We start from the raw sequence: 14,273 nt of genomic DNA, 5'->3' as shown, positions 1-14,273 counted from the left end.
TCTAAGTTGATCCAGGATTTTTTCCTTGGCAGGGAAACAGTTCTTTTTCTAAGAAATGCATCGGGTGATAGGTTTTTCTAAGAACCTCTCGCATCTTTGCTGGGTGCAGATGGACCCTCAGGCACCGTGAGTTGTGTTGTGTTCATTTTCCTCAGAAAGGGAGTCAGGTGGAACCAGGAGCCCCCGGAGACTCCAGCCTGGGTGGGGCTGAGTTTCCACACAGGCAGAGAGCTGTGACATTTTCCTGAGCACAGTGCTCCTTGCCTCTGGCCAGGCCTTGCTGGCCAAAGACAAGGAAGTCTATGGGGAGGGCTGGGTTTGTCCCGGCCCCTGTTGGAGTCATTCCTTCCAGGCCTGAAGGCTGTGGACTGAAAGAACCGGCAGTTAGGGGTGGTTAGAAAAACTGAAACACAGGCGGGAGACAAGGAGGAGGCAGACGATGAGGTTGTCAGACCTGGCAAGGGCCTTTGGAAAATATTTAGTCCAAGGCTCCAGTTTGACAGATATTGAACCTGAGACTCAGAGAAAGGAAGGGACTGCTCAAAGTCATATGCCAAGTTGGTGGCAGAGTCCACCTTGCAGGCTGAGGCCCTTTCCACCACCCCATGCAACATCTGAGAGGTCAGGATGTAGAAGTTGAGGCCGACTTGTGTGTGGTCTCAGAGGGGTAGAGCTAGGCCCAGCCAGGTGGGTGGGAGTTGCAGGGAGAGTTGCCTCAGTTCAACATGAGAAAGGACTTCTGAAGACTTCGAATTGTGCAGCAATGGTCAGGTGGCCGTGAGTGGAGATGAGCAGGTGGAAGCCAGGTGGCTTTGGATGGGTGAGCATCGTAGGAGGCTCCTCCCCAGATGGTGAGCTGCACTGTCCCACATAGTCTGCGGTTGCTGAACTCCTGTCCCTCCAGGGAGGTGGGAGAAAGGGAAGTCACATGCCAGAAGGTGTGATTTAGACATACCCAGGGTCCTTGGGGGCCACCTCTCTGTAGGGGTGTCCAAAGGGCAGGGAAAGACCAGTCCTAGAAGATGCAGGAACCCCACCCTCCCAACTCTCTGGCAGGACAAGCTGACAAAGGGCAAGGAAGAGGGACACGTGGCTTCTCCGAGGGTCTGCCCCCATGCTGCAGGCGCAGAGGAGGGGCATTGAACACCTCTTCTCCCCAGGGGCTGAGTGCCAGGAAACTCAGGCGAGAGGAGCCCTTCTGGGGTCCCAAGGGCAGTCCCCCCACCTTACCCTACATACCCTCATCCTACTGGTCCAGCCCCAGGCCACAGGCAGTATAGGGTCATCTGGACCCTCTGAGCCCCGGCCCCACAGTGGGAATACACGGATCCGCTTGCAGGAGTCACCGTGGCCCCGTTTAAGCAGACTGAAGTGTGCCATTGGTCTTTAGAGACGTGTGTGGGAATGGTAGAGACGCAGGAGGGGCACCTTCGGCCTTCCCCAGCACTCGGTGCAGGGAAACAGTCGAGGAAGGAAGGGAGGCGTTACGGGTTCTAGGCCTGGCTTGGCCACACTCACTGCATGACCTCAGACCTGCTCTCTTGGGTCCCTTACAGACCTCTCGGTTTGAGTCTGTTATTGGGATGCCAGTTCACAGCCCAGGTGAAAAGCCTTCCTTGCAGTTGGTGGAAGCGCAGTTCCCGTAGAGACCGCCAGGGGCCGCTGCCGCGCACAGTTCGGGGCGTCCTCAGCCTCCCTCGCGCCTCTGTCGGGACATCTCCGTAGCGTTCCTTCACCCGGAGCGGAGCGAGGAACGCTCCTTAGCCTCCTGCGGCCTTAAATACTAACTATCGCGAGCGCTGGGCTCAGGTCCCGGATGATCATCTGTGAGAGGGAGCTTTGCAAAGCCAGCTACAGTTCTCTAGGGAGGCAAGGCTCCAAAGCTCAGGCTAGTCCCGGGCACTGCTTCAGGACCCCACAGATGCAAGGACTGATTCCATCCCATCGCACGGAAGGGGAGACCGAGGCCCAGCGGGGTAGGGGAGGTGCCAGATGATGTCCCCGAGCCTGTGGCAGAGAGGAGGAGGAGAGGTGAGGGTTCGCTCCTGTTCTTCATCTCTGGCCAAATCGCTGTCATCTGTGTGGAAGGAAAACCTGAACCCTGCTCTGTTTGTTTCTTCATGGCTGGGATTCCGCCTGGTTTCCATGGAAACTGGCTTTGGGCCCTTGGGAGGAAAGTCGCACCCTGCCCTGACTGCTCAGATTTCCCTCTGCCTCTGAAGCCGTCTGATTTGTCCTCTCTGCGCCCTGAGGAGGGGCCACCCTAAAACTGCACTTTGGAGTGTGAGCTAGATTTGAGGGAGGAAGGCTCAGGCTGTGTCTCCCTGTGTCCGTTCCTTCATCTCCTTGGCTCTGTGGATGTTTAGAGGAGGGGGGATGACTTTGGCCCTTTTTGCAGAGTAAGATTGGGGCCCGCGTGTGTTGGGGTGCTGCTGAGCCAGACTGGAAAGAGTTAGATGTGAGAAGATGGGGAAGAGTGATGTCACTAGAAGGAATAGCATGAGTGAAGGCAAAGACAGAGGGGGAGAATGAAGAGATGAAGCAGAAGGTGTCTTGAATGGAATTTTGCTTTTATGCTGATGGCACTGGGGAGCCATTGAAGGCTTTGGAGCTTGTAATAGGAGCAGATGACTGCTAATGGTCACCTAGATAGTGAGCTGCTTGAGCGCACATGTTCCAGGCTTAGCTCCATGTCTCCAGCGCTACGCAAGGCACAATGTGGGGGCTTTAGAAATATGATCAAATTCATGAATTGGAAAAGTAAGTTGAAAAACCCCCATTGGAAATGAAGCTGTCTCTAAGCATTTATGAAGTGAGAGAATAAGACTGGTCAGATGTAGCCCCAGGAGGTGTTTGAAGGCAGTGAAAATACATAGAATAAATCACAGTGGATGTGGCTCTGAGAGTCTATCTGGTCTAGCTCTCTGATGGAGAAACTGAGATCAAGGATGGGGAGCAGCTGGCCCAAGGTCACAGACAGAGTCTTGAACCTGAGTCCTTCCTCCCCTCCCTGGGTCTCTCATTGCCCCATGGATTCCTGCCTCCCACATGGGCTCCCTGGGTCAGTGGACCCAGCGTTGTGGAGGTGGGAGGGAGCCTGGACTTTTCAGGTGATGGATGGGCATGCAGTGAGGTCATTGTTGGATACTGGACTGGAGCCCAACCCCAGTGACTCTCACCAGGGCCTCAGACTGTGAGCCTGGCACCTTCAATTCTAGAGTGCCTAGGATTTTTTATATATGTATATACTTTGAGTTCTAGGGTACATGTGCACAACATGCAGGTTTGTTACATATGTATACATGCGCCATGTTGGTGTGCTGCACCCGTTAGCTAGTCATTTACATTAGGTGTATCTCCTAATGCTATCCTTCCCCCCTCCCCCCACCTCATGACAGGCCCTGGTGTGTGATGTTCCCCACCCTGTGTCCAAGTGTTCTCATTGTTCAATTCCCACCAATGAGTGACAACATGTGGTGTTTGGTTTTCTGTCCTTGTGATAGTTTGCTCAGAATAATGGTTTCTAGCTTCATCCATGTCCCTACACAGGACATGAACTCATCCTTTTTTACGGCTGCATAGTATTCCCATGGTGTATATGTGCCACATTTTCTTAATCCAGTCTATCATTGATGGACATTTGGGTTGGTTCCAAGTCTTTGCTATTGTGAATAGTGCTGCAATAAACATACGTGTGCATGTGTCTTTATAGCAGCATGATTTATAATCCTTTGGGTATATGCCCAGTAATGGGATGTGGAATGCCTAGGATTTAGTTCAGCCAGCAAACACTTCCTGAGGACCTGCTCAGGGACAGAGCCTGGGTATGGGGGGGACAGGGAGAAGTGGACCCCAGTTCCTATACTTAAGGAGGTTCCAAGATGGTAGGGTCTGACACCTCTGTAATATAATGCCATATATGCTACATAGAGTCAAGGCCAAGTGCAGGAGCAGGAATGCCCAGACTACCTGGTGGGGGAATCCAAGAGGACTTCATGGAGGAGGTGATGACATTGAAGTTGGGTCCTGAGATATGTGGAGCAGTTCCTCAGGTGTAGGGAACAGCATATACAAAGGCTCAGAGGTGTAAAAGGTAGGACCCATTCAGGATACCTTGAGATTTCCAGTATGACAATTGCATGGGGAAATAGCAGGGTAATAATAATAGTGAAAGAAATGGCAGCTACCATTTATTAAGCACTCTGTGTGCTAAACAGTGTTCCAAACATTTTAGGTATATTATTTTATTTAAGTCACACAATTGTCCTCTAAGAGAGGTATTATTATCTGGGGATAAGTGTGGGCCACTTCCAAGAATCCTCAGGCTGCAGAGTTCCATGATCAGCCCCCATCGGCATGCTCTGCGCCAGTCCCCAATCCCCTCCAGAATGGTGGGATGTCTTCCCACCAGCTGTGATCTCCACCCTCCTCCCTTCCTGCCCAGCTCCAAGCCATCCCAGGTCAAGCCCATGGACCCAGTTGCTGGGCTTGTTTGTCTTGGCTCCCTGGCTTCTCCTCTGCTCCCTGGTGGCTGCCTGAGCAGGTGGCCCTCCTGCTGGAGGCCAAGGGGAAATGAGCCAGCAGGCCCAGGCGCAGCCACGAGTGAGTGTGGGTCACTCCAGGCCGGGGTCGTCCCCCACCATGCCATGCCATGGGACAGTGGATGCGGAGGGATGTGGTGGGGGTTGCTGAGAGCAGGGCTGGGCTGCTGGGGCTGACTTGGGCTTTCTCTAGATTCATGGCTGGGCTCCCTCTTGGCGGACCCTGTGGAAACAAGGCCTGCGGGCCAGCGCCTATCCATGTGTCCTGTCTTGAATGGCTGAGGCCTAGGGGGATGGAGGGCGGGAGGGTTAGGAAGGGATCTTTTTTGCAGACTTTGGTTTTTGTTAAGTTTATACCTTGCATTTCCCATCTGTCGTCTCACTGAATCCCCACATGGGAAGTGGGCAGGGACCTCCCCTGATAGCAGGAATTCATCGCCCAAAGGCTTTGTGTTTGGTAAAGAGCAAAGGCAGGATCTCATCACAGCTGTGTCCAAAGAGGAGGATGTTGTCCGCTGCAGGCTGCCTCCTTTGCCCCCTCTCCAGCTGACCAACCACCGGCCAGGGCCTGGAGTGGTCGGGGGCTGTGGGAGGGCTCTGGGACTCATGGTACCAAGACTCTGTCCCCCTTGCTTTGCTGCCCCATCTGTCGCTTCCTGGCTGTGCCTCCTGGTCATGGAAGTCTCCCTGAACATCAATTTCCCTATCTAGAAAACAAGGATGTTGGATAGATTCATGAATTTTTGTTTTTACTCAGACTCCTGGGCATAAGAATTCCCAGAATTGCCACGCGCAAGCATGGATCTACTGGCCATGGGAAGCACTGGGCTGGTTTAAGCAATGAGCTTTCTGAGTGGGAGCCTCTGAGGCCCGTCTCCCTGTGTCCCCTGAACCCCTACCTGGCCCTGGATCCCTCAGAGACACCAGTTGGAAACAAGCCACAGGATGTGAAGCTCTGGCGCTTTTACTGTCTGTGGCACCAGGAATTTTCCCAGCAGAAAGAGGCTTCCCCCTCCTGTTCCCAGCAGGAGAGAGAGAGGAAGTAGAGGAAAAGCTTTTTACTGGATTGGACAAGGGAAGAAGAAAGCAGAGCTATCAGTAGGGTGTTTGTGGTTTTGTTTTGTTTTTATCTTTAAACCGTGGAGGAGAGAAAAGAAATCTCAGTGGGATGTTTAGTTTTCTTTGTTTCTTTTCCTTTTTTTTTTTCTTTCTTTCTGTACAAAGATAAGCTGAATCTGAGGGAGGAAAAGCAAGAAGAATAGGTTTTATGATTTCTAAAAGTAGATTCAAGGAGTTAATCTCTTTAAAAATATGTAAATGTCTTTACTTTTCATGCCATGTATATGCCATAAAATAAGAAAAAGTATAAAAGGATGTCCAGTGAAAAGCAAGTCTCCCAGCCCCCAGTCACCAGCTTCCTTCCCTGGAGACAACCGCTGCCCCCAGTTTCTTGTGTATTCTTCTAGAGATATTGTAATATACCATATATATTTAAATATCTCTTATATATTTACTTTGTATTAGTACATATATTTCCAAATGATAGCAATTCAATTCTGCACCTTGTTATTTTGTCTGTTTGTTTTTACATAATACATCTTCTTGATTTTTTCATGTTAACACTTAAGGAACCACATCTTTTGAAATGCTGCCTTGGATTTCATTGTGTGAACCTATCATAATTTATTATATTCATCATTCCCAAAGATGGGAATGTTAGGTAAATTTAAACCACGATGCAGTGAATATTTTTGTATGTACTCTATATTTCACGTATGAACTTTATCTGTTAAAAAATTCATAAAAGTATGACTGCTGGGTCAACAAGTACATGCGCATTTGCCATTTTGATAAATGTTATCAAATTGCTTCCCACCACATTATACCAATTTATGTTCCTGCCAGCAACGCAGGAGGCCTGCTGCCTTAAACCCTTGCCAACACAGCGTGTTCTGATCTTTGCCAGTTTGATAGGGAAAATGGTATCTCTTCGTAATCTTAACTTGTCATTTTCTCATTATGAATGAGGTGGAGTATTTTTCATATGTTTAAGATTTTAATTTCTTTTACTGTGTCTAGAATTTCCTATTCTTTGCCCATTTTTCTTTTGGGTATTCATTTGCTTTGCATGTTAGAGAAATGAGTTTGTTACTGTGATTTTTGTAGCAAATATCATTTCATGGTTTGGGGATTTTCTTTGACATTGTGGGGATTATCATTATTATTATTATTTGCTATGCAGAACTTTTTTATTTCTATGTGGTCAAATTTAACCAAATTTACCAATATTTTAACTAAAATTAATTTCTGTTTTAAAGCAAGTCGTGAACTGGAGAGGATAAACATTCAATTGAGAATCAAATCTGAGTTCATGGCCAGCAAACACTTCCTGTCTGTTAACCTTAGTTTAGTCTTTTCTAAAATGAGGGGATTGGAGGCTGGGCGAAGGGGCTCACACCTGTAATCCCAGCACTTTGGGAGGCCGAGACAGCAGAATTACTGAGTCCAGGAGTTCGAGACCAATGTAGGCAACATAGCAAGAACCTGTCTCTACAAAAAAATGAAAAAATTAGCTGAGTGTGGTGCTGCATGCCTGTAGTCCCAGCCATTTGGGAGGCTGAGAGGTGGAAGGGTCATTTGAGCCTGGGAGGTGGAGGCTGCAGTGAGCTGTGATCATGCCACTGCATTCCCACCTGGGCAACAGAGCAAGACTCTGTCTCAAAAAAAAAAAAAAAAAAAAAAAGAGGGGATTTGATAATATGTACACATTCATTCATTTGTTTGTTCATTCACTCATCAGCCCTGGGTTGGTTACTGGGAACACAGATGGCCCAGTGGGAAGAGAAACAAGTGACCCAATAGTGACACGCAGGGGCTATGATAGAGGACCCCAGTGTGTACAGAGAGGGCTTCTAACACAGCCACCAGAGGGGAGGGTGTTGGTGCGGGAGGTGAAGCGAGATTTCAGGGGAAGCAAGGCCTGGGCTGATGAGCAGGAGTCATTCGGTGAAAATAACTGGGCTGGGCTGGGGCAGATGGCACACAGGAAAGCATTCCTGGCAGGGGTGGGAGTCCCTGGGACAGTGTGGGGCGCTCCGGGGATGTGTCAGGCATGTCACAGAGTAGGGAGTGCAGCTTGGTCCTGACCACAGAGGGCCTCTTGAGCCAGGTGGCAGCAGCCTGGTCAGCCCTGGCCCTGAGGGCCATGAATAATCATATTTTATAGAAGATTTTCTAAGCAGGGCAGCAACAGGATCAGATGTGCTCTTTTGTCATGGAGGGGTTAATCATTTTTATAAAAATTGTATGAAATATTTTCCATGAAATTAGCAATGAAGAAAAATATAATGAATACTTCTTTTGAATACCACCTAAACAATTAACGCTATTACTACAGTTGAAAAGCCCTGTGGACCTCTCCCAAATTGTGTCTCTCTGCCTCCCCTAAATGTTGGCAAGAATATGCTGCTGGTGGGTCTGTGACATGACACAGTTGTTTCAGAGAACAATTTTGCAACATTCAGGGAAGTTGTAGGTGCACATACCCATATTATCCAATGATTCCACTTCCAGCTGTGGAATTACCTGCACAGGCAAGCAGGAGGAGATGTATTTAAGGGAGTCTATGGTAGTATCGTTTGTAATATTGATGGAAACCTCGCTTTCCACCAACAGAAATGTGAATCAACCCATTGTAGCTTATCTATACCATAGAGTACTGTTGTGAAAATATAAGGCCAGGCCAGGCGTGGTGGCTTTCTCACGCCTGTAATCCCAGCACTTTGGGAAGTCAAGGTGGGCGGATCACCTGAGGTCAGGAGTTCGAGACCAGCCTGGCCAACATGGTGAAACCCTGTCTCTACTAAAAGTATAAAAATTAGCTAGGTGTGGTGGTGGACACCTGTCATCCCAGCTACTCAGGAGGCTGAGGCAGGAGAATCGCTTGAACCCGGGAGTCAGAGGGTGCAGTGAGCAGAGATTGCGCCATTGCACTCCAGCCTGGGCAACAAGAGCAAGACTCCGTCTCAAAAAAAAGAAAAGAAAATATAAGACCAGAGTCACATGTATCAGCAGGGATAAATCTAAAAAATACAATGCTGAGTGAAAAATAAAAGCAAGTTCCAGAAGAATGCATGCATCATGCCACCATTTACATGAGGTTTCATACACACACCATGGTTCTACATTCTGTTGGAAACACATATCGAGTGAACATACAAATGCGTGGGAGTGATAAACACCAAATTCACAAGAATGGCTCCTGCCAGGGCATGGGCAGAGGAAAAGGACCGAAGAGAGTTCATGAGAGCTTCGGCTGAATTGATATTGTCTGTCTTAAGTGCAGCAGCGGGCACATACTTGTTCCTCATAATATTATAATTATTTTTTTTAAAGACAGCTCTCACTCTGCCACCCAGGCTGGAGTGCAGTGGGGTGATCATAGCTCACTGTAGCCTCAAACTCCTAGGCTCAAGTGATCCTCCCGGCCCAACTTCCAGAGTAGCAGATTACAGGCACACACCACCACATTCTGCTAATTTTTAAATTTTTTTTTGTAGAGATGAGGTCTTTCTATGTTGCCCAGGCTGGTCTCAAACTCCTGGCCTCACCATTCTTCCTACCTTGGCCTCTTAAAACACTGGAATTACAGGTATGAGCCACCATACCTGACCCTATTTTAAAATTTTTAAAAATGATATATATATAGAGAGAGACAGGGTCTTTCTTTGTCGCCCAGGCTGAAGTGCAGTGGCACGATCGTAGTTCACTGCAGCCTCAAACTCTTGGGTTCAAGTGATCCTACCACTTCCGCCTCCCAAATAGCTGAGACTACAGGCACACATGACCACACCCATTAATGTGTAATGTATTTTATTTATCCATTGTTTTTCAAAATGATTTTGACATATAATCACTATAAATAGTATTGAGATTTTTTTCCAAACTAAGTCTTTGAAATTTAGTTTGTAGTTTACATTTATGACACATCTCAGTTGGGAAGACCCATATTTCAAGTGCCCAATAGCCGTATGTGGCTACTGGTTATCATACCAGACAGGGCAGGGTCTGGTATGGTAGAACCCTAGAAGTCACCAGTTACAACCTGATACAACCTTATCCACAGATAGAGTTGTGTCAGGTGACCTCTGCGGTTCTTTTCTAAATGAGCAAGTCTAGATGATGACAACGATGATGATGATGATGATGATGATGGCTACTTTTTTTCTTTTTTTTTTTTAGACAGGGTTTCTCTTTGTCACCCAGGCTGGAGTGCAGTGGCATGATCATGGCTCACTGCAGCCTTGACCACCTGGGTTCAAGCAATCCTCCCACCTCAGCCTCCTGGGTCGTGGGGACTACAGGTGTGTACCACCTGGCTTTTTTGTTGTTTTGTGGAGATGAGGTCTCACTATGTTGCCCAGGCTGGCCTTGAACTCCTGGGCTCAAGCAATCTGCACTCGTTGTCCTCCCAAAGTGGTGGGATTACGGTTGTGAGCCACAGTGTGTCCAGCCATGATATCCACCACTTTTTAGGCATTTGCCATGTGCCAGCACTTTGTATTATGTCCTTTAACCCTCACAACAAACCTATGGGCTAATTACTCATGTTTTTAAAAATTGTGGTTAAACATACATAGCATAAACTTTGGCATTTTAACCATTTAACAACCAAGTGCCTCGTATTGTTCTTTATACTGTATTTTTTGTGTAACTTAGATATTTCATAATAATTGAGGTTAGTACTGGCCGTGAGCAGCCTTCTCTGTGAGTGTTGTGGAGTCGGGGTCGGGGCACGGCAGTCAGGGCGTCTCCCTCTCCCAGCCACCGAGTACACGTACCCATTCATGGGAAGTTTGAGTTCCTGGACCACCTGGAGTCTTGACTCCATCCTTCTTGCTGCTGAAGGGTCATTGATACAGTAGGCAGACTAGGTGGAGCCCCACCCACCACCCTGGTAGAGACTCCCCCATCTCAGTGAGGCTGCAGCAGTGAATCAGCCAGAAATCACACCAGCCGTGGCTCGAAAATGTCCTGCCACTTACTAGCTGGGTAACCTCGGGCCAGTCATCTCATCTTCCCAAGGGATAAGAGCAGTTAATTTCCAGGGCTGCTGTGAGGACTAAGTAAAACTATGCATGAAAACCACATTATTATTCTTTATAAGGGAGCTCAAGGGCATACAGGCAGGCTCCCATGTCAGCCTTGCTTTCCTGGTCAGTGCTGCAGGAGTGATTATCCCTGTCCATTGACCTCTTGAGGTTGTTCAGTGGATATAATAAAAATGAAGAAAAGTGAATGTTTGTTGCATTGCTACCATTATTAACCAGGGCTTACAATGGACGGTCTTATTTAGTCATTCTTTTGGAGCCCATTCTAGTGCCTGTATGGTAGAGGAAGACACTCAGACTTGGAGTGGTTCATTGACTCACTGGAGGTCACAGAGCTACGTAGTTGTGTCTAATAAGCGGTGCAAGTTGGGTAAACTGGAAATCAGGCTGATTCCTCAGGTAGGGCTTTCCTTAGAGGGTCCCTCTAGTGTTTGGGGTTTTTTCTGGAGACCAACCTGCCAAGTCCCCAGAAATCACTCAGGGTCTCAATGGCCTCTGGCCTTTGGCCATAGCCCGGACAGCCATCAGGTGAGTCTGCCCTGCCCTCTGGCCTCCGGAGGAGGACACCTCTTGATTCTGATCCTCACTCATTCCAGGCCTCCTCATCTGGTTGAATCCTCAGGATCTGGTTTCACTTCCAAGGCCAAAGGGTGTTACTTGTCCATTGTCCTGGCTGCAGTCGTCTTGTCCCCCTCTCTCTGGGACCTGCCTTCCTGTCTCACTGCTGGTACCTTGGTTATCAACTCCAGGAGTGGGTGCATGTTGCTGCAAGCCAGGCTGCAGCCTTCTCGTGGGGAAAATAGTTGGATGGGCCAACATTCTTGAGCCTGGGGTCTTTTTCAGGACACCATAATGGAGCCCCATAATTTCTCCCTGCAAGGTGTGGTGGCATAGCCTCTGGGGTCAGATGCTCTGGGTTTGAAACCTGCATGCAACTTACCTTGAGCAAATTTGTTAATTTCTCTAAGCCTCAGTTTTCTCAGAAGTAAGATGGGGATAACAGTACCTAACCTCATAGGCTTGTTGTGAGGATTACATGAGCTAATGTATGTAGAGAGCTTAGAGCAGGGCCTGGTACAGAGAGAGCGTAGGGAATGTGGATGATGATGATGGTGATGATGATGGTGGCGATGATGATGATGATGATGATGGTGGTGATCTCAAAGGCAATGACAATGATGCAAATTTCAATTGCTCTGAGGCCTGGGAACACTTCATTCTGTCCCTGATTTTCCCCTCACACTGGAGGGACTTAAACAATAGACCTCAAAACAAAACAAACCTATCAGGGTTTTTTTTTCTTTCTTTTTTTTTTTTTTTTTTTTCTGAGATGGACTCTCCCTCTGTCACTGAGGCTAGAGTGCAGTGGTGCAATCTCAGCTCACTAGAACTGCCACCTCCAGGGTTCAAGTGAATTTCATGCCTCAGTCTCCAAAGTAGCTGAGATTACAGTCATGTGCCAGCACACCTGGCTAATTTTTGTATTTTTAGTAGAGTCGAGGCTTTACCATGTTGGCCATGCTGGCCTCGAACTCCTGACCTCAAGTGATCCACCCGCCTAGGCCTCCCAAAATACTGGGATTACCGGTGTGAGCCACCATGCCTGGCCCCTGTTCAGTTTTATAGTGGGGAAAAAAAATCTCCAAGTTGATGGGGGAACATTGTATATTCTAGGGATTACTCATAAGCATTTTCTAAACTGCAGGTCATGAACTTTTAGTGGGTTACAAAATCAATTTAGTAGTTCATTACCAGCATGTTTTTAATAAAATGAAACAGAAAAAGAATAATTAAATGGAAAGAAAAATATTTGAGTGCCTGGTGAGTATTAAAAGCCTATCATGTTCTATGAAACTTTTGTTTCAGTGTTACAGATATCTGTCTACACGTGTGTATATTGGGTTGCAATGTAAATGCATTTCTTATTGTGAGTCGTTGTCAAAAACGTTTGAAAAACAACCATTTAGGGACTACAGTTTCAGTGGGGTTCCTGAGTGATCCCGTTTCACTTGTGACTGCATTTCTTCCTCATTTTCAAGCAGAGTGGAATATACCTGTAAGGCATGGTCTCTCTCTCCCTCCCTGCAGAGTCTGCTTCCCAGGGTCACCTGGACCTCACGCAGCTCATCGGTGTCCCGCTGCCCTCGTCTGTATCCTTTGTCACAGGCTATGGTGGCTTCCCGGCCTACAGCTTTGGCCCTGGTGCCAATGTCGGCCGCCCAGCCAGGACTCTCATCCCATCCACCTTCTTCAGGGACTTCGCCATCAGCGTCATGGTGAAGCCCAGCAGCACCCACGGCGGTGTGCTCTTCGCCATCACTGATGCCTTCCAGAAGGTCATCTACCTGGGCCTGCGGCTCTCAGGTGTGGAGGATGGCCACCAGCGGGTCATCCTCTACTACACGGAGCCGGGCTCCCACGTGTCCCAAGAGGCTGCTGCCTTCTCGGTGCCCGTGATGACCCACAGGTGGAACCGCTTCGCCGTGATTGTCCAGGGTGAGGAAGTGGCCCTCCTCTTGGACTGTGAGGAGCACAGCCGCATCCCCTTCCAGCGGTCCCCCCAGGCTTTGACCTTCGAGTCCAGCGCTGGAATCTTCGTGGGCAATGCAGGAGCTACAGGACTTGAGAGATTCACTGTGAGTCAAAGTCCCACTTCAGGTAGACCAGGGAGGTGGATGGTCAGAGACTCACCATGCAATAAATGGAGCAACTATTATTGTTAGTATTTTATTCTTATGTCCTCAAAGAGGCATGCGTGTTATGACAGGAAATAACACTAGGCCTGGAACCCCAAAACCTAGATTTTCATCCTCAGTTTTCAACTTATCTTGTAGATTTGAGACAGTTATCTGGATTCTCTGATCCTCTCTGTTTTCTTATCTGTAAGTGGAGATAAGAAAGCCTACCCCACAGGCTTGTAGGTCAAATAAGATAACCTGTGTGAAAACACTTTGTACGTTTTAAGATTTTATATAAAAGAGCAAGGTTTGTTATAGCCCTAAATGGTTTGATCTTTGGATATGGGTGGCAATTGCACTTAAGTAATTTCTGAAAAGGTGGGATACACTAGAATACCAGAGTGAGAGGTAGCTTTTCCCTCCTTCTAGGCAATGTGCACTTAGAAAAATTAAACTGACTTTACTATCAAAATGGGCTTTTATGTATAAAGCATTCTAAAGATCACTAAGTTATTGTAGGTACTCATTTAGTCAGCCCACATATTTACTGATGTCTCATTGGTGAACAGGACAGCACCATGGGCTGGAGTCTGGGTTTATCTGGAGTAGAGTGAAAGACACTGGAGAATGTTAAGAAGTTAAAATCCGATGGGCAATTTTTAAATGCTCACTTTGGGAGCCTCGTGGAGAGGAAGCTGTCAGGTGTGGGGAGAGGGGCTGAGAGTGGAGGCAGGGAGGCTGCAGCAGCCCTTCTTGGGATGGGCCTTCAAACCCAGAAGCGTTGAGCTGCAGGGGAAAGAGCTTTCTGGGAGAGGGAGATGTGTGTTTCAGGGCCTGCCACTGACAAGCTGGGGACCTGGAGACAGGAGGCTGCTGTAGTGCCCATACTTGAACACTATGCTCCCCAAGGACGTCTCTGGCCCAGGGGTCAGTATGATACTGGC

General features: G+C 48.1%; 1 protein-coding gene across 2 annotated transcripts in view; it reads left to right on the top strand.

Moving 5' to 3' along the window:
- COL15A1 (collagen type XV alpha 1 chain) overlaps window positions 1-14,273 on the top strand; it is a 127,150-nt gene that overhangs the window by 29,708 nt on the left and 83,169 nt on the right. The window contains exons 1-2 of one of the 2 annotated variants that reach the window (XM_065530284.2): window positions 1,808-2,031; window positions 12,740-13,287. In XM_065530284.2, the coding sequence (XP_065386356.1) occupies window positions 12,925-13,287 (363 nt within the window). In that variant the 5' untranslated portion in view covers window positions 1,808-2,031; window positions 12,740-12,924. Of the gene's footprint in view, window positions 1-1,807; window positions 2,032-12,739; window positions 13,288-14,273 lie in introns of those variants that run through there. The other variant, XM_045373525.3, reaches the window with a different exon arrangement.

The sequence above is a fragment of the Macaca fascicularis genome, chromosome 15 (genome assembly GCF_037993035.2).
Source record: "Macaca fascicularis isolate 582-1 chromosome 15, T2T-MFA8v1.1".
NCBI lineage: Eukaryota > Metazoa > Chordata > Mammalia > Primates > Cercopithecidae > Macaca > Macaca fascicularis.
The sequence above is the reverse complement of the archived record's forward strand: the minus strand, read 5'-3'. Positions and strand labels throughout refer to the sequence as shown.